At 33.8% G+C, this 19,400-nt stretch overlaps 1 protein-coding gene across 10 annotated transcripts in view; it reads left to right on the top strand.

Annotated features, from left to right (window-relative positions):
* The window catches only part of KLHL13 (kelch like family member 13), a 201,091-nt gene that overhangs the window by 156,012 nt on the left and 25,679 nt on the right, over window positions 1-19,400 (top strand). For all 10 annotated transcript variants that reach the window (XM_032258331.1, XM_032258332.1, XM_032258323.1 and 7 more), the window contains 2 exons: window positions 18,049-18,181; window positions 18,699-18,895. In XM_032258331.1, the coding sequence (XP_032114222.1) occupies window positions 18,049-18,181; window positions 18,699-18,895 (330 nt within the window). The remainder of the gene's footprint in view (window positions 1-18,048; window positions 18,182-18,698; window positions 18,896-19,400) is intronic.

Below are 19,400 nucleotides of genomic sequence, written 5' to 3'. Positions count from 1 at the left end.
TTCCAGTGTAGTCAAAGTAAGTATTACAGAGTCCCTGCAGTGAATTTTTTTTTTTTTTTTGAGACGGAGTTTCACTCTTGTTACCCAGGCTGGAGTGCAATGGCGCGATCTCGGCTCACTGCAACCTCCGCCTCCTGGGTTCAGGCAATTCTGCCTCAGCCTCCTGAGTAGCTGGGATTTCAGGCATGCGCCACCATGCCCAGCTAACGTTTTGTATTTTTAGTAGAGACGGTGTTTCACCATGTTGACCAGGATGGTCTCGATCTCTTGACCTCGTGATCCACCCGCCTCGGCCTCCCAAAGTGCTGGGATTACAGGCTTGGGCCACCACGCCCGGCCCCTGCAGTGAATTTTGTAGTTCCTCACTCACAGCCTGTTTTACTAACATCTTTGTAATGGTTCTAAAGGTTGTATTTAGTTGGTGTCTCAACTCATATTGGAAGTAGTAGCTGTGAAAGTAGAGGTTAGGACTGCTGGATGCAAACCCACTGATACATGTAACAAGTAATAACTAAAATCAAAGCAGGGGACAGAAACACAGTAGAAAGGCAAAAGAATATGAAACACAGCAATCTGGAGCTATTTAGCATAAGGATCAGAAGCCTAAGTACTTTTGACTTTTTTGGACCTTTTCTGACTTCTGTGAGCATTGCTGAATTAGAGATCAATATGATACTGGATGTCCATTAATGTCTTCTAAAGATAGTTAAATTACATTGGTCCTCTTACTATCCTTAGTAAGAGAAGGAAAATGTCTTTCTAAATGCATATTTAAAAGAAATATCCCCAGATGGATTTCATGCATATCCCTGATCAAGAACCATTATAGTAAAGCTGTATATAGAATATAATATAATGAGGGATGAGATTTATACTTGCTGTGCATCCTCTGTGTTTAAATGTAATTTCACCGAATTTCATTTTCCTTATCTCCAAAATATGACTCTTGACTAGCATACCTCTAAATTTCCTTCTTGTTTCAATCTTTGAATTTAGTAAAATCGTATTTTCCTAGTATTTCAGTTTCTAGTTGGAGCTGGGGTCTATCTAGTAAGGTTCGTTGTCCTGTGGTTATAATCAATCAATATGTGAGAGTCAGGAAGGAAAATCTCTCCATCTCCTGGCATCTTAAAGCTGTGTAAATGGTTTACTTGTTGATTTTTCAAGATTATGAGGGGAGAGGATAAGGGATCAAACAGATAGGAAAAGTGTGTGAGGAAGAAATGCTTTTGGTATATTAAAGTGTTCTTGCTGAAGAAAAATAAGAAATACCTCACCACTATACTCCTGCCTTATGTAATGTTAATAGCAGTCATGAGTTAAAGCCAATTATTTTGGTCCTGCTAATTTTTAAAATTTACTTTAAACCAAACAATCATAGCCACGGTAGTACAGTGAGAGAGATTTAGAACAATGCTTCTGAAATTTTAGTGCACTTCAGAATCATTAAGAGGGCTCCTTAAAACACTGGACACTAGGCCCCAACCCAGAATTTCTGAATCAAAATATCTGGGGATAAGACTCAGAAATATGCATTTCTAACAAGTTCCTAGATGATGCTGCAGATCAAGGAACATACTTTTCAGACCATTGTTCTAGAGAAGGCACCTTCTCCTGCCAAGAGTCATGGCCTTTTCTTTTCTCCCTATAAATTTTATGTAGGTTATAAATTACTGTTACAGTGGATAAACATTGGAGATAACTTAAATTTCTATCAGCAGGTGAATGGTTACATGAATTATGTTGCATCAAAACTATGTAATACTGTGCAGTCACTAAAAAGAGTAATATCTGTACATATTGAATGGAAATAATATAAGATACCAAATAAAAAAGTAACAGGGAAAATGTGATATATCCATACAAGGTAATATGATCCAGTTATATTGAAATATGAAGTACTAATGCATGCTATATCATATGGGTGAACTTTGAAAACATTATGCTAAGTGGAAGAGGCTAGTCAACAAAGTCCATATTTTATGTGATTCCAATTTTATTAAATGTCCACAATAAAGAAATCTATAGAGACATACAGTAGACTAGTGGTTGCTTACAGCTTGGGAAATTGGGAGGATATGAGAGTGAAAGCTAAAAGATACAGAGTTTCTTTTTAAAGCTATAAAAATATTCTAAAGTAGACTCTGGAAATGGTTACAGATATCTGTGAATATACTAAAACCATTGATTTGTACACTTTAAATGGGTGAATTGTATGGTATTCAAATTATATCTCAATAAAGCTGTTAAAAATGTAACAGGGCAATATGTATTGTATAATCCTTTTTATCAGTAGAAAAATTATACAACATATATACATATGAATGTGAATGTGTAGCAAAAGGTATGGAAACACTATGGAAACTGATGAATAATGTCATCTTTTGCTCCGTAAAATCTTACAGTGTTTAATTTTATTTACAATGGAAATAGTTTTCTGTATAATAACCTCTGTAATAATACATATATATATATAACAACTGACCAAACAAGTGTAGCTGGGTCTCAGAGCCCTTAGCTCCAGCGCACCTTAGCTTGTTGGTCCAGTCTGAGAAAGAACAGTGATGTGAAAGTAACCTGAAATTTTGTGTTACCTGAAGATAATTTTTCTTCGAACGATATTTTTATGTTGTTATAATATTTCCTGTGGTATCATAGAGATACCTCTCTATATTGCTATTAAAATTCTTGTATGCTCTGTTTAAAAGTGTCTTAAAAATTATGTTCTCATAAATGGAGATTTTTAAGGCCAAACACTAACAAGGAACATTTTTGTATCTAATCTTAGGTGTGTGGTTGTCAAGGGAACAAGCTAGAAAAGTGTTTACTGTGTAGATGTTATCATTGTTTTAAAATTAGCAATAACACAAATTCCAGCTTCAAAAGACTTTGAAAGTAGCTGTCAGGGGAACTGATCCATGGGGAGAAACTGTTGTAATAAGTTTCACTCTGCAAGAGTACCCACTGCCTACTTGTAGTGAGAAGGACGTGGATTTCAGCCAAAACTAGACTTCTAGTCATGCCCCTTATTAGCTAGTTATGTGACTTTGAAATAGTCACTTATACTCTCTGGCCCAACTTTTTTATTTATAATCTGGGTAAGAGATTTGAGGATTAAATGTCACAATTTATGGAAATAAGGTGTATAATAAATATTCATTTATTTTCCTTCCACTTGAGCTAAGTGGAGAAGGTCTCACAGGAAATAGAGCTGATCAGAAGTTATGGGTATACCAAATAAGGTATCCATCTGGTTGGCTTGAGCAGATCTAGCAGGTTTCTCATCACCATTAAATGGCTTCAACAAACTAGACTGTCAAAGAAAATTACTGGAAAGTCATTTGATACCTAACTGGCTTGGATTCCTAGAATCTTGAACAAATTCTAGGTTAATCAATCCGTGACTGAGTTAGCAGGCCAATGACTTTTACTCAAGTAAGAAAGATTAGGGTTAGTTTAAGTAGTGATTGGTAAAATCAAGGATTATTTTATTTCCCTCACTTCTTGGCTACTATTACATCTGTGGTTATTTCTCATGGAAACTTTCTATTCTTTGACTTCTCTCTATTATTCCAGGTGGTCAGTATCTTTCTCTTATTGTCCTATCCTATGGCAATTCATTGAATCATACACTTCCTAGCAACCTGTTTTTTAAATAACAGCTTTATTGAGATATGATTCACATACCATATAATTCACCCATTTAAAGTGCGCACATCAATGACTTTTAGTATATTCACAGGATTGTGCAACTATCACCACAATTAATTGTAGAACTTTATAATTACCTCAAAAAAAAAAAAAAAAACCTCATATTTGTTAGCAGTCACTCACCATTTCCCCCCCCCCAACTCTTTCCTCAGTATGGCAACTGATATTGTTTGGCACTGTGTCCCCACCTAAATCTCATGTCAAATTGTAATCCCCAGTGTTGGAGGAGGGGCTTGGTGGTAGGCAATTGGTTCATGGGGGTTGTTTTTCCTTTTGCTGTTCTCATGATAGTGAGTTCTCAGGAGATCTAGTTGTTTGAAAATGTGTAGCACCTCCGCCTTCACTCTCTTCCTCCTATTCTCACCATGTAAGATGTGCCTGTTTCCCCTTCTGACATGGTTGTAAATTTTCTGAGGCCTCCGCAGCCGTGCTTCCTATACAGCTTGTGGAACAATGAGCCAATTAAACTTCATTTCTTTATAAATTACCAGTTCCAGGTGTTTCTTTATAGCAGTGTGAGAATGGATTAATACAGCAACCATTTATCTTTTTCTCTGTTTCCATAGATCTGTCTATTCTGAGCATTGCATATAAATGTAATCATACAATATGTGGTCTTTTGTGACTGGTTTCTATTACTCACCATGTTTTCAAGGTTTGTCTATATTGTGGCATATAACATGCTTCCTTCCTTTCTGTGTTCAAATAATATTACATTGTATGGATATTTTGTTTATCCATTCATTGATAAGCATTTATTTTTTACATACATTTGGCTTTTATGAATAATGTAGCTATGAATATTCATGTGTAAGTGTCTATGATGCCATGTTTTCATTTCTTTTTGGTATATACCTTAGAGTGAAATTACTGGATCCTGTGGTAATTCTATGTTTAATTTTTTGAAGAACTGCCAGTTTTTCCAAAGTTTCTGCACCATTTTATATTCACACTGGAAGTGCATGAGAGTTTTAATTTCTTCACATTCTTACCACCATTTATTAACTGTCTTTTAAAAGTATTATTATAGCCATCCCAGTAGGTGTGTAGTTTTGATATGCATTTCCCTGATTGCTAATGATGTTGAATATCTTTTTATTTGTGCTTATGGCCGTTTTTATGTGATCCTGGAAGAAAAAAGTCTTATTCTTGTTCTGTGCCAAGTCACCAGGAAAGAAGAAAACAAACCAAAACAAACAGAAAAAGAAACCCTTTACAGATTTTTTAGTTGGGTTATTTATCGTTTTATTACTCAGTATTAACAGTTCATACACACACACATATTATATTACATATATATGTGTGCATGTATTTATTCATTCATTGATAAGCATTCCTTTTTTCATAGATTTTGACTTTTGTGAATAATGCAGCTATGAATATTCATGTGATATATATATGAGTATGCATATATATATATTCTTGATAAAAATCCCTTATCTGATACATGATTTACAAGCACTTTCTCCAAGCACCTTCAATTTTATGGTCCCTTCTTGTTCTGCTAACTGCTTTGCCAATCTCCAATCCTTTATCCATTCAGCCAGTATAATCTTTGCTTCTGTATTATCTTGGCAGACTTAGTAGGAGAGGGGGTCAAGGAAAATGCCTGGAAGGCTTTGGATTTTTCACTGTTCCCTAAAAATATATTGTTTGTTCATATGTTAGTGTTTTTGTACCCATTACCTCTCCCTGGCCCTTATTTTTCCTATCTGGTAAACCTCAATTGATTTATAATGACCTTTTTATCTTTTAACAATTATTTATCATTTCTTAATTTTTATTTTAGATTCGGGGGTACATGTGCAAGTTTGTTACATGGGTATACTGTGTGATGCTGAGGTTTGGGCTTCTAATGATTCCATTGCTCAAGTAGTGAACATAGTACCCAACAGGTAGTTTTTCAATTCTTCCCCCATTTCTCCCTTCCCACTTTTAGAATCCCCAGTGTTTATTATTTCTGTTTTTGTGTCCATGTAGACCCAATGTTTATCTCCCACTTATAAGTGAGAACATGTCATATTTTAGTTTCTGTTTCTGCCTTAATTTGCTTGGGATAATGGCCCCCCGCAGTATCTATGTTGCTGCAGAGGACATCATTTCATTCTTTTTATGGCTGTGTAGTATTTTATGGTGTATACGATACATCTTAAGTGGTGCCTCTTCTGTTAAACTTTTCTTGACCCAAGCAGAGTTAGCAGCTTCTTCTGTTCAAATATTTTGTCTCTTATAAATATTACCTATCAGTGAGCTCCTTAAGGTCTAGGATCTAAGTTGTTGTTTCTGGATGCCTATGATCAGTACATGATACTGCTTAATAAATGTCCACCTTTTGTATTATTAGCATATTAATTGTCATTAAAATAAATATTACTTTGTGATAGAAGCTTTTTAGTTTGATGTACTCCCATTTGACTATTTGCTTTTGTTGCTTATACTTTTGAGGTCTTATTAAAAAATCCTTGCCCAGCCCAATTTCATGAAGCATTTATCCTATATTTTCTTCTAGTAGTTTCATAGTTTGGGATTTTATTTTTAAGTATTTATCCTATTTAGAGTTGATTTTTGTGTGTGGGAGAGACCAGTTTCATTCTTTCATATGTGGTTATTCAGTTTTCCTGGCACCATTTATTGATTAGACTGTCCTTTCCTCATGTGTGTTTTTGGCACCCTTATAAAAGAAATCACTTGGCTGTAAATACATGGATTTATTTCTAGGTTCTCTATTCTGTCCCATTGACCTGTGTGTCTATTTTTATGCCACAACCAGACTGTTCTGATTACTATAGCCTTGTAGGATATTTTGAAACCAGGTAGTGTAATGACATCAATTTTGTTATTTTTGCTCATGATTGCTTTGGCTCTTCAGGCCCATTTGCGTTTCAAAATGAAGAGACAACCTACAGAATGGGAGAAAGTGCTTGCAATCTATGCATCCAAAATGTATAAGGAACTCAATAGCAAAAAGTAACCCCATAAATAACCCAATTAAAAATGAGCAAAATACCTGAATAGACATTTCTCAAAATAAGACACACAAATGACCAACAGGTACGTGGAAAATTACACAACAACACTAATTATCAGAGAAATGCAAATCAAAACCACAATGCAAAATCATCTCCTCTCAGTTAGAATGGTTATTATAAAAAAGACAAAAAATAAATTCTGGTGATGATGTGGAGAAAAGGGAACTCTTATATACTGTTGGTGGAAATGTAAATTAGTACAGCAATTACAAAAAACGGTATGTATGGAAGTTCCTTAAAAAACTAATAATGGAACTACCATATGATCCAGCAATCCCATTACTGGGTATATATCCAAAGGAAATCAGCATGTTGAAGAGACATTGGCACATTCATGTTTATTGCAGTGATATTCACAATAGCTAAGACATGGAGTTAATCTAAATGATCATCTACAAATGAATGGATAAAGAAAAAAATTATATCTACATCTGTTTATAAATGTGATATAGATAGATAGCCAGATATAATGGAATACCATTAAGCAATAAAACAGAATGAAATCCTGTAATTTGTGGCAATATGGATGAACCTGGAGGACATTATGTTAAGTGAAATAAATCAGGCAACGAAAGACAAATGCTGCATGTTCTCACTCATATTTTGGAATTTAAAAAAGTTAATCTCATAGAAGTAAGGTATAATAGTGGTTACCAGAGGCTGGGGAGGTTCAGGGAGAGGAGAGGACTGGGAAAGATTAGTCAATGAGTACAAAGTTACAGTTAAGAACAAACTTTGATATTCTATTACACAGTAGGTGACTAGTAAAATAACACTGCAATGTATATTTCAAGAAAGCTAGAAGAGATTTTGAATGTTGTTGCCACAAAGCCACAAAGAAATGATAAATGTTTCAGATGATGGATATAGTAATATAATGATCAAATCATTATACTATGTATACATGCATTGAAACATCACATTGTGCTCCATAAATACGTACAATTATGTGTCAATTATAATTAAAAATTAAATTATAACAAGAAATAATGCATATAAAGAGCTTAGCCCTGGGACAGAGAAAGTACCCAGTGTGCTTTTAGTGCTGCTATTGATATTGTTTGTGGGAGAAGTTAATTTGGATGGGAGCTTATAAATCACTGTCATATTTACTTTCCCCATTGATATTTGAAAAAATGCTATGAGGTAGAAAGGCAAGAATTGTTATCTCTATTTTATAGATAAGGACACTGAAGTTCAGGGAGATTAGGAGGCTTGCCCAAGTTCACATAGCCAGTAAGTATTAAATATTGAGGCTTGAACTCAGATTTCAGATGGTATAGATTTGTATTTATATTTCTACTAGTCTTGCTCTAAATTGTCTTACCTTTTAAAATACAATGTCTAGAAATACTGTGTTCATTAACCATTGTAAAAACATGTATTAGCAAGGACAAAAGATAGTTTGGAATGAATGATATAATAAATACTTCATTCTTGATAGAAATAGCAGAATTACGCAGAATGTCTTCTTGCTGGCCTGCCCTTCTTCCCTTACCCAACTGAAAAAAAACAAACAGAAAAATGTTAATCATCCTTAAGACCTGGAGGCCATAACTAGGGTATCAATGCTTCAGCTGGTGGCAGTGTATATTCATTATAGAATACTTAGGTACAGTATATGGAAACAAATCATTTTCTGAACACTGGCAATACTTACTCAAACCTATTAAAGTTGAAAATGTCTCGTTACTCTGGCTATGTAGGCTTCTAGTTGACATTTTCTCATTTTAAGATTGGTGCCTATTGAACTGCTCCGCTTGTGTTTTCCTCCCTTATAGCTATTTACTTTACTTGTTCATTTTTAGTTCTAAAGTCAATGTAAGATATCATTTTATAGTCTTAAGTTATCATCTACCTAATAGACTATTAAAGAAATGGGTTATTTTAAGAGCATATACAGATTAACATATGTTGCCTTTCCCTGAGTTAACTTCTCTGGGTGTTTGTCCTGAGGTGAATGTTTGGGTTGCTGATAATGTCATGTTGATGAACTGTATCCTATTTCTAAACATTATGATCATAAAATAAACAACTTTAAAAATATATTGTTAATACGTTGTTAACATAAGAAATAGAGGTATAATGATTAGGATAATTTATATTTTATAAAATAAGAGTTCAAGTAGTCTAGATTCCTGTAGATTTTATGAAAATGATACTTTTAATTTATTTTCATTTCTGGAATCACAGCTAGAATATAGGGAAATGAGTCTAGTTTTTCTTGGGCATAGCTCTTGGGGCACTGAGGTTGGGGTACAATTAATTATTATTATTATTCTAACTGAGTATGCATCTGTTTTTCTAACTGAGTATGCATCTTTAGGGTGAAAGTTGAAAGACTGTCTGACACTTTCCCTTTTTAGGCTACTTTGGTGTGTTCTTGTCCTGCTCTCTCAATTGAGTATTTTTGGTTATTTGCAAATGTTGAAGTGATAGAGAAGGCTAGCACATACCAACTTGAAAGTCAAATATGCTGTAATACACAATTAGAATTTCGGATTGTTGCTAGTATATAGTAATACAGTTTGTTATTCATTATTGATCTGCCATTGTGCAACCTTGGTAAACTGACTTATCGGTTCTAGGAGTTTTGTTTTGTTTTGTTTTGTTTTGGTAAATTCTATAGGTTTTCCTACATAGACAATCATTTTGCCTACAAATATTCCCTCCCTCCCTCCTTCCTTCCTTCCTTCCTTCCTTCCTTCCTTCCTTTCTCCTTCTTTCTTTGCCTTCCTTTCTTTTTCTCCTTCCTTCCTTTCTTTTTTTTTTCTTATTTTCTTTTCTTCTTTCTTTCCAGTCCAATGCCTTTTTTTCCTTACCTTATTGCACTGGCTAAAACCTCCAGAAAAATGGTAAATCGAAGTGATTAGACTATACAGTCTTGCTTTGTTCTTGATGTTAGGGGGAAAAGCATTCAGTATTTCACTATTAAATATGATGTTATCTGTAGGTTTGAGGAACTTCTGTCTTATTCTTAGCTTGCTGAAAATTTATTTTAATTTTTTAATATTTTTGAGACAAGGTCTCATTCTGCCACCCAGGCTGGAGTGCAGTTGCATGATTTTGGCTCACTGCAACCTCCATCTCCCAGGCTCAAGCAATCCTCCTACCTCAGCCTACTGAGTAGCTGGGGCTATATGTATGTGCCACCACACTTGACTCATTTAATTTTTTTTTTTTTTTTTTTGTAGAGACAGTGTCTCACTATATTGCCCAGGCTGGTCTCAAACAGCTGGGCTCAAGTGATCCTCCTGCCTTGACCTCCCAAAGTGCTGGGATTACAGGCATGAGCCATCACATCTGGTGAGTTTATTTTTTAAAAAAAAATTAGGAATAGATGTTGCATTTTGACAAGTGCCTGTTTTTCTGTGGCTATTGAGAAGTGATCTTAACATTTTTCTTTTTCAGTCTGTTAATATGGTGATTTATATTGATTAATTTCTGATTGTGAAAACAAGCTTGCATTGGAGGTATAAACTCTTCACTTGGTCATGATGTATTATTCTTACATATCACTAAATTTGGCTTCCTAAAATTTTCTTAAGAATTTTTACATCTTTGTGCCCAATAGATTTTGATCTTGGCTTTCTTTGATTGGCTTTGTCTGGTTTTGGTATTAGAATAATGCTGGCCATGTAGAATAACTTGAGATATATTCCTTCCTCCTAACATTCTGGATTTATTTGTGGGGTATTGGCGTTCTTTCTTCCTTAAATGTTTGATAGATTTAACCAGTGAAATCATTTCAAATTAGAGTTTTCCTTGCGGAAAGATTTTTAAATTAAAATTTAATTTTATAGTAGACGTGTGGCTATTTAGCTTATCTATTTCTTCTAAAACTTTAGTAGTTTGTGTCTTTCACAGAATTTGTCCATTTAAACTGAGTTGTCAAATTTATTGGCATTAAGTTGTTCATATTTCCTTATTATCCTTTTAATACCTGTAGAATCTCTAATTATGCCATTTCTATTAATCTTGGCATTGGTAATTTGTATTTTCTCTCTTTTTCCCCCAGTCAGCCTTGTTAGAGTTTTATCAGATTTAAGAGTCTTCTCAGAGGAACAGCTTTTGGTCTTATTGCTTTCCATCTGTTTTTCTGTTTTCTATTTCATTGATTTCCACTATGATCTTTATTATTACAATTCTCCTGTGTAATATGGGATGAATTTGCTCTTCTATTTCTAGTTTTTTAAGGAGAAAACAGATCTTTCATAGGAGATCTTTCTTCTTGTTTAATATAGTCGTTGACTGATATAAATTTCCCCTAAGTACAGCTTCAGCTGCTCCACAATTTTTGATGTTATATTTTCATTTAGTTCAAAATGCTTACTAGTTTCTCTTTTGATTTCTTCATAGGTTATTTAGAAGTATGTTTTAGTTTCAAAACATTTGGGGGTTTTTCAGAGATTTTTCTATTTTTGATTTCTAATATAATTAAGTTGGGGTCAGAGAATATATTAAGAGTTTATATGATTTGAATCCTTTAAAAATTTTTAAGACTAGTTTTATGGCCCAGAATGATCTATCTTGTAAATGTTTCACATATGCCTGAAAATAATTTGCATTCTACTGTTCTTTGGTGAAATATTCTGTAAATGCCAATTAGGTCAAGTTGGTTGGCAGTGTTATTTCAGTATCCTTGCTAATTTCTGTATATTTGCTGATATCTGTCACCTTTAAAATCAATTATTAAGAAATCTTCAATTATAATTGTAAATTTGTTTATTTGTCTTTGCAATTTTCTCAGAGATTGCTTCATATATTTTGAAACTCTGCTATTAAACATACAAACATTTAAGGAATTTATGTTCTCTTGGTAAATTGACCTTTATTATGAAATTACCTGCTTCACCTTTGGTACTGTTCTTTGCTCTGAGATCTATTTTGTTTGATATTGTAGTCATGCTAGCTTGATTTTAATTGGTATTAGCTTTGTATATATTTTACCATCTTTTCACTTTTATTTTTGTAAATTAACATACATTAAAAGTCAATTTTTTGTTAGTACATACTTTTATGAGTTTCAACATATATGTCATTTCATTTAATCTACAAAATTATGACACAGAAACATTCCATGACCTCAGCATACTCCCTCATATTACCCCTTGGTAGTTATACCCACCACCATCCTTAACCCTGGAAACTACTGATTTATTTTTATTTATTTATTTTCTACTGATTTATTTTCTTTCACTTTATTTTTGTCTTTTGGGCAATGTTACATAAATGACATTATATAGTCTGTAAGCTTTTGAGGCTTCTTTTACTTAGTATAATATTTTCAAGATTCATTCACTTTTTCGTATGTCAATAGTTTGTTCCTTTTTGTTATTGAGCAGTATTCCATGGTATGGAACTTTGTGAGGTCTCTTCTCCATTCTCCTCCACCTGTACCATGTCCGGGATTCTTTCCAGTTTCCACGGCTCTATTTTGGCTCTTTGGCCTGAAAGCTGGGGGCCTTATTTTCCGTGCTTTGCCACACAGTTATCATAGCTGCACCCATATCTTGGCCCAAAGATAAAGAGAGAAGAAAAACATTGGCTATTCACCACAGAAGGGCAATCACAGCTTCTCTGATCAAGGATAAAGGTTTCTCTTTCTCAGGGTTGCAGGCATCTGCTACCCCCACTGTCTCCACTGTCACTCTTCTTGCCACCAGTGCCTTGAAATTGCCGTAGGATTGGGGCTCAAGAGAACACACACACAGAGTGAGAGAGAGAGAGAGAAAGAAGAGAGAAGAGAGAGAAAAGAAAAACTGGATTATCTCCATGCTCTCTGAGCTTTAAGAATCTTTTTCTTCTTTTTAAGACAGAAGTAGAAGGCTTCTCCTGGAGCTTTTTCTGTCTCTTGTCAGGTGACTATTTCCAGGTTCTATGATGTCTTAAGTCCAGGTCGGGTATACTAGAAAATATAAGGTAGGGGCTGGGGTGGGGTAAGGACTCCCATCAGGTTGGTGGATGTTTACATTCTGATTTTATTTCCCAATTCATCTGCTGTCATTAGCATGTGGTTTTCATTTACTTTTAAGTTTTGTGAAATTGCACCAGGCCAGCATTTATTCTAGAGCAAACTTTCCCCCAGTACTGAGGCAAAATCCTTTTGAGTCCTCTACCTAAGGCCCCAGCCTTGTAAGGTTTCCATTCTTATGATTTGAATAGAAACTACTTCCAGCCCTTTGTGAGCCTTGGAGAGTATTCCTTGTCCACCTTTTTGGTGTTTTTTTTTCTGCAGATAAATATGCTTATCATTACTCGCCAAAATACTTGAAGGTGACTGCTTTTTGATCTCTGGAATCCTCTCTCTGTGCTGATCTCACTTCTTATATTCTGTCCTATCTGCCTCGACCTCTCCAGACTCTCAGCTCTAGGAGAAATACTAGGTTTTGCCTTTGTTCCCACTCACTGTACCTCTATCTGCAATCAGTAGGCAGTAAGTTTAGACAGTCACAGGCCTCACCTAATTTGTTTCTCATCTTTCACAGATCCTTTTCCTTCAATGTTTTTAAGGTTTTTTTTTTTTTCATATATTTTGTCTGATTTTAAAGAGTTTCAGGAGGTGATGTAAATCTAATCTCTCTTACTGGAAACATAAATGTATAGGATATAATTGAATAAGAAATGATGAAATCCAGACTAAAAATTCCTAATTATTTTAGAGATGGTTGTGTGAGAGATAGCTTTACAAAGGAGGTCAAATTTGGACAGGTGTGGTGGCTCACATCTGTAATCCCAGCATTTTGGGAGGCCGAGATAGGTGGCAGTTAGGGGGCATCCTTGAGACTAGCCTGGGTAACATGATGAAATCCCTTTTCTACAAAACAGCAGCAATAAGGAGGTCAAATTTAAACTAGTCTTTGAAGGAGGGAGGATATTCCAAGTGAAAAATAATGGCATCAATAAAAGTACTGGAAAAGGAGTAAGCCTGGGTTTTTTTAACCAACGAGATAGTTTGGAGAATGACCTGATAAGATGGGTCAGAGTATATAGGGAACTAATAAAAAATTAGGTTGGGATCAGATCAAAGAAGTCTCTGAAAGCCAGAAGTTGTGCTATAATGCAGTGGTAGAAAGCCTTTAAGACGTTTTTAAAGTCTAAGCAGACTTTAATAATGAGCACAGAGTTTACAATTAATATAAACATTTATGTCCAGCCTATATATTTCTTTTAACTTAAATGCATCTGTTCCTTTTTCTGTCATTTGAATAAAATGAAGAGTGGCCTCATAAAACCATAGCTGGTATTGTTTTTTATCTAATACATTACATTTACATAACATTGGAGTAAAGCTATTTCTTAACTTTCTTTAGTTCCTTAATCTTTGTTCATATAACATATTTTCAATTGTAATTTTCATTATTCTTTTCAAGATGCGTCTTTTTTCTCTACTTCCTTTTCAAAATGACAATGATCAAAACTAGAATTACTAAAATGCTAGTAAGTTTGTTCTAATGTAGAATTTAGTTGAATGATTTGTTTATCAGATTCCTTTTAAATACCTGACAGTATCAGTGTAGATTTTTTCACAATAGCATTATACTTCACTTGAAAGCTATTGACATCCAATTTTTATACAAATTATTCATAGCTTCTCTGATTTCCATATTACAATCCTGTAATGTCAAGTCATATTCTCTTCTGTTTTAATATGATCATTTGAAAATTTATCAAACTCATTATTATGTTTCAGTCTTTCTTTGTTTCCTGGTATTAGTTATGTATCACTTTCTATTTAATAAAGGTTGAAGTTTTGATACATTGGGTAAGTTTAATACAGAGAAGAGAAAAAACATATTTTTAATGCTATTTTTCCAGTATTAAATAGCATTAAATGATGCTATTATTTTCCAGGATATGGAGAAGAAAATAAAGAAAGATATGGGGAGATTTATAGTCTTCTATAAATATTAAAGGGAAATATTAAATAAATTGAGGACAGACAAGACCCTCTTAAATCAAACACAGAGACAGAAAAATAGAGAACTAAGATAAGTTTTGAGATAGAAAGACCAGAAAGATGATGAGTTTAAATCAATAGAAGCAGTTTTAAGGACACTCTGAAAAACTAATTGGAAACTGAACAATTTGCCTAAAGCAGAGCTGCATAGGTATATGGAAACAGACAAAAATGTTTATATAAATCTGTTGAATGAGTACAAATTTGGTGAAGGAAAATGATTTTATAGTAAAAGGACTTATTTTGAATGTACAGGTATTTTTGAAAGTCTTCTTAAATAGGGGAAAATATTTATGAATGAAAGCAAAAAGGAGATATATAGAGGGCAGATGATAATTGTCGAGGATAATGAATCTCTCCCTTTTTCTTTTAATGTATGCATACTCCACTAGAAGATTAGATAATAAAAGTTCCTTAGAGAAACTACGGCCTTCTTGTATACAACAATGTGGATAGTCAGAAGGAGCTTCGTTTTAGACAGAACTAGGATATCTAGAAAATTATATACAAACAAGATGTTTAGAATTTGTTTAAAAACAATCTGAATTGATAGATCTCATTTGGATAAAGATAGACATAATGTGGAATAAAATTCACTAATATGAAATTGGATAGTGGGGTTGTTCGTTTATGCATATAAAAATATAGGTTATGAAATGTTTTAAAAGGGACACTATATGTTGTGAAAATAAGTGTAAAACTTTACAAAAGCAGAAAATTTGTCAAAGGTATAAATTAAGCTTGGAATAGAGGATACTCCAGATTTGTTAAAAATACTCTAGTTGCCTCAACTTCTTTTCTTTTGAGACTCCAGATTATGTTGAGAAAGGTTAAATGATTTAAAAAAAAGATAGCATAAAGGGACGTAAAATAATAAAATCTGTGAAAAGGATAAAAGCTCCCGGTGTCTTGGCTGAGCAGAGCTGTGCAGATCCTGAGCATTGAGTATATACCTCCACAAGCAGTTTGAATGGATTATGGACAAAACAAGAAATTACACAACTAACGATACTTAGCTACTCTTTTTTTCAGAGGGAAAAAGAAGTAATACATAGTAGGAATGGAACCTACTGACATTATTCAATTCCAATTGTAAAATATTTGCAGGAATATTTTAAAGTCAGGAGGGTAGCAGATAAGCCAAGAAGGCTTTTTTTGTTTGTTTGTTTTTGTTTTTTAGTGGAAGAAAATAATGGATCAGATACAATCATTGCTTTTGACTAAATAAGCCATAATTATTTTTTAAATATATTATCTACTTATGCTTTAGAGAAGAGGAATAAAATCTATTTGATGAATAAAAATAAAGGGGGGATACAGTACCTGGGCTCATTTCATTAGTATCTTGGCATCCCTCTCTCTTTTTTAAAAATTATACTTTAAGTTCTGGGGTACATGTGCAGAACATGCAGGTTTGTTACACAGGTATACATGTGCCATGGTGGTTTGCTGCACCCATCAACCCGTCATCTACATTAGGTATTTCTCCTAATGCTCTCCCTCCCCTAGCCCCCATCCCCGACAGGCCCCGGTGTGTGATGTTCCCCTCCCTGTGTCCATGTGTTCTCATTGTTCAACTCCCACTTATGAGTGAGAACATGTGTTTGGTTTTCTGTTTCTGTGTTAGTTTGCTCTTTTTACAAGATGAGTTATTATTATTTTACTTCTGCTTTTCTAAATAACAGAGACAGCAGATGAATTAGCAATGGAAAATAAAAATAGTGTCGTAGGGGATATGTTTGCGTTTACAAAGAAAAAGGGGCATTTGTGAAAGATTTGATATTTGTTAACATAAACATGTCAATCATTGTTGGAAAAAGAAAAATATGAAATATAATCTTTTTTTAAAGTGTATGTATAATGTATAAATATTTTGGAATAAAAATATTCATGTTTTTCCCTAGAGGGAAAATGGCTAGATCAGATCATCTCTTTTGCTTTAAAAAGCAATTTTAAAATTAAAATGAGAAGCTTAACTGGGGTTTATATTACACATATGTATAGGATCAATATTTTAAAAACTGCATTCTTAGTATGTTATGCCTTTTTCTCTTTAAATCTGTGAAACATAATCTTTTATTTGAAATCATTAAAATATGAAGGGGACAGAGTAACCCATGCTATTGGTTCTTATTGTATTACATTATTAGAAAGCATTTGTGTACCTGTCTTCCCGATTTTTTATAATGAAACATTTATATATTTGAAACTACAGACTCAATCTTGCTGAAATTTTCAATTTTGCATCATTATTAAATTGTATATTGTCCCCTTTTGGTGCCTGTCATATCTTTTTTGTTCATTATTCTTAATTGACAAATAAAAGTTATATATAATTTACCACATAAAACATAATATTTTAATCACATCATGGTAAATGGGGTATCCATCCCTAAAGCATACATCTACTGTGTACCCACAAAAATTAAAAATAAAAGACAAAAACTGAAAAACATGATGTTTTGAAATATGCGTATGTTGTAGATTCAACCTGTTATAATCTTAAAAGTGACTGTCATTCTTCTGACTTATATCAGTAGAACAACTGTCTATTTGTCATTCGTTGAGACCATCAGGGTGTGTTGGAAAAGCTAATCAACAGGAATTCTTCTCGAACCAGAGCTCTGTCTCTCCTCTGAATTGTGGCTGCACGCCTGTTAATTCTTCACTAGACCTTTAGGTATTTGGAGACAATTAAGTCTACAAAAAAGACAATTAAGTCTCACACAAAAAAATTGATCTTTTTTTCCCCAAACAAAGATAATTAAATCTCAAACTTGAAACTTGAAAGATAATTGGTCAGGCAGCAGCAATGTACTGAGTATAGGCTTCTCAAAGAGATGAAACAATACAATTAGTAGAAAGAATCCCTGTTGTGTACTTAATACAGTTGCTCTCTACTTTTCTTTCTTAACCTCCCCTAAAACAAAACCAAACCAAGATGCTTCAGTTAAGCACTATAATGGAACTATTAAATTATCATGAAAAGATATGTTGAACAGTCTAATACTCATTCTGCAGATGGGAAAATAGAAGTGCACATTGTAATTATTTTTCAAAAGAAGGTAAAACCTGATTATTGTGTCAATAAGCAAATGTATATACACTTAATCATTTTTATCCTAAATTAGTTTTAATTTCATCCTATTCCTGCAGTGAAAGAAAATATACGTTGTCATATATCTGGAAAGTTGTGCAGTTAATTTTTCTTCTCCTGAGTAATTATTCTGTTGGCTTTATGTTCCAAATATGTTGCCCTACATTAATATTCAAACAGAATTTTAGCACACAAAGATTTGTAACCTCGTTTTACCTTGATTAGTGACTCAACTCATGTTCTTGTTGTAGGGCTTTGACCAGCTTCGACTTGAAGGATTGCTTTGTGATGTGACCCTGATGCCAGGTGACACAGATGATGCTTTCCCTGTGCATAGAGTTATGATGGCATCTGCTAGTGATTATTTCAAGGCTATGTTCACAGGTAGTTTGCCTTTTAAAACTCTGAAACCACATTAAAACAATATGAAAAATCTGTGTTTAAATCTATTTCTAACATGAAATTTAGTTCTTTTGGAAACAGCTTCAAAAGGAGTATACAACAGTATGTATGGTTTTCGGTGGTGCTATTTTAACATGGAAAATTGATGTACTTTTTTCATACTGTCCATCTTTATCTCAAAGCTGTTCTTTCTCAAGCTCATATCTGCGTGGGCCATCAGAGACTCTGTGTCTTGCTAATACAATCTTTACTCCAAATCAAAAGATAGGAAGTGAGAACATTTTGGAAGCACTTGCATCATATATAACCTCCATTAGTATAGAGATTATCCTTTTTAAGTACTTTATTTTAAAACCATAAAATGTGCAGCAGACTGACTCTAATATGACTGCTTATATAAAATAAGACTGCCTTTGATTTTATTGCATCTAATTAGCAGCAGAAGTGAGTTTGACCATAATTATCCACCTTCATTTAATTGAATGTCCTTTTATTTAAGGTGGAATGAAAGAACAAGATTTAATGTGCATTAAACTTCATGGTGTGAGCAAAGTCGGTCTAAGAAAAATTATTGATTTCATTTATACTGCAAAGCTTTCTCTTAATATGGACAACCTTCAAGACACGCTGGAAGCTGCCAGTTTTCTACAGATTCTGCCAGTTTTGGACTTCTGTAAAGTATTTCTTATATCTGGGGTAAGATATTTTCAAATCTGATTTATCCTGTGGTAGACTCTCATGTAGCCTGTTTAGATTAGGACTCATAAAATCTGCTGTGCAAGCATGTGAAACTTGCCATTAGAGAGATGTGTCTTATAATATATGGTCTGTAAGCAAGATGAGATTGAAACAGGTGCATTTTTATGAAATAGAATTATTTAATAAAAGTCTCTGTGTAATCAAATGACATTAGATGCTAATAACGTTTGATAAAGATATATACTTCAACTGTTTGATAATGGTATATACCATAATCTGGTTTTATTCACCTTAATGACTTTATACAAGCAGACTTCTTAAATGTAATTCAATGGAAAAGTAATCTGAGCTTCTAGAACTCTTTAAAATGTCTTCCTTTAATATGGGATCTAGATCTCAAGAAGAACTAATACCTATGGGCAAATCTGTAAGAATATGAGTCTTGGCCGGGCGCGGTGGCTCACGCCTGTAATCCCAGCACTTTGGGAGGCCGAGGCGGGTG

This window comes from Sapajus apella, unplaced genomic scaffold (assembly GCF_009761245.1).
Source record: "Sapajus apella isolate SASKATOON/1434 unplaced genomic scaffold, GSC_monkey_1.0 scaffold102, whole genome shotgun sequence".
Lineage (NCBI taxonomy): Eukaryota > Metazoa > Chordata > Mammalia > Primates > Cebidae > Sapajus > Sapajus apella.
This window is presented reverse-complemented; position numbering and strand designations above follow the sequence as displayed.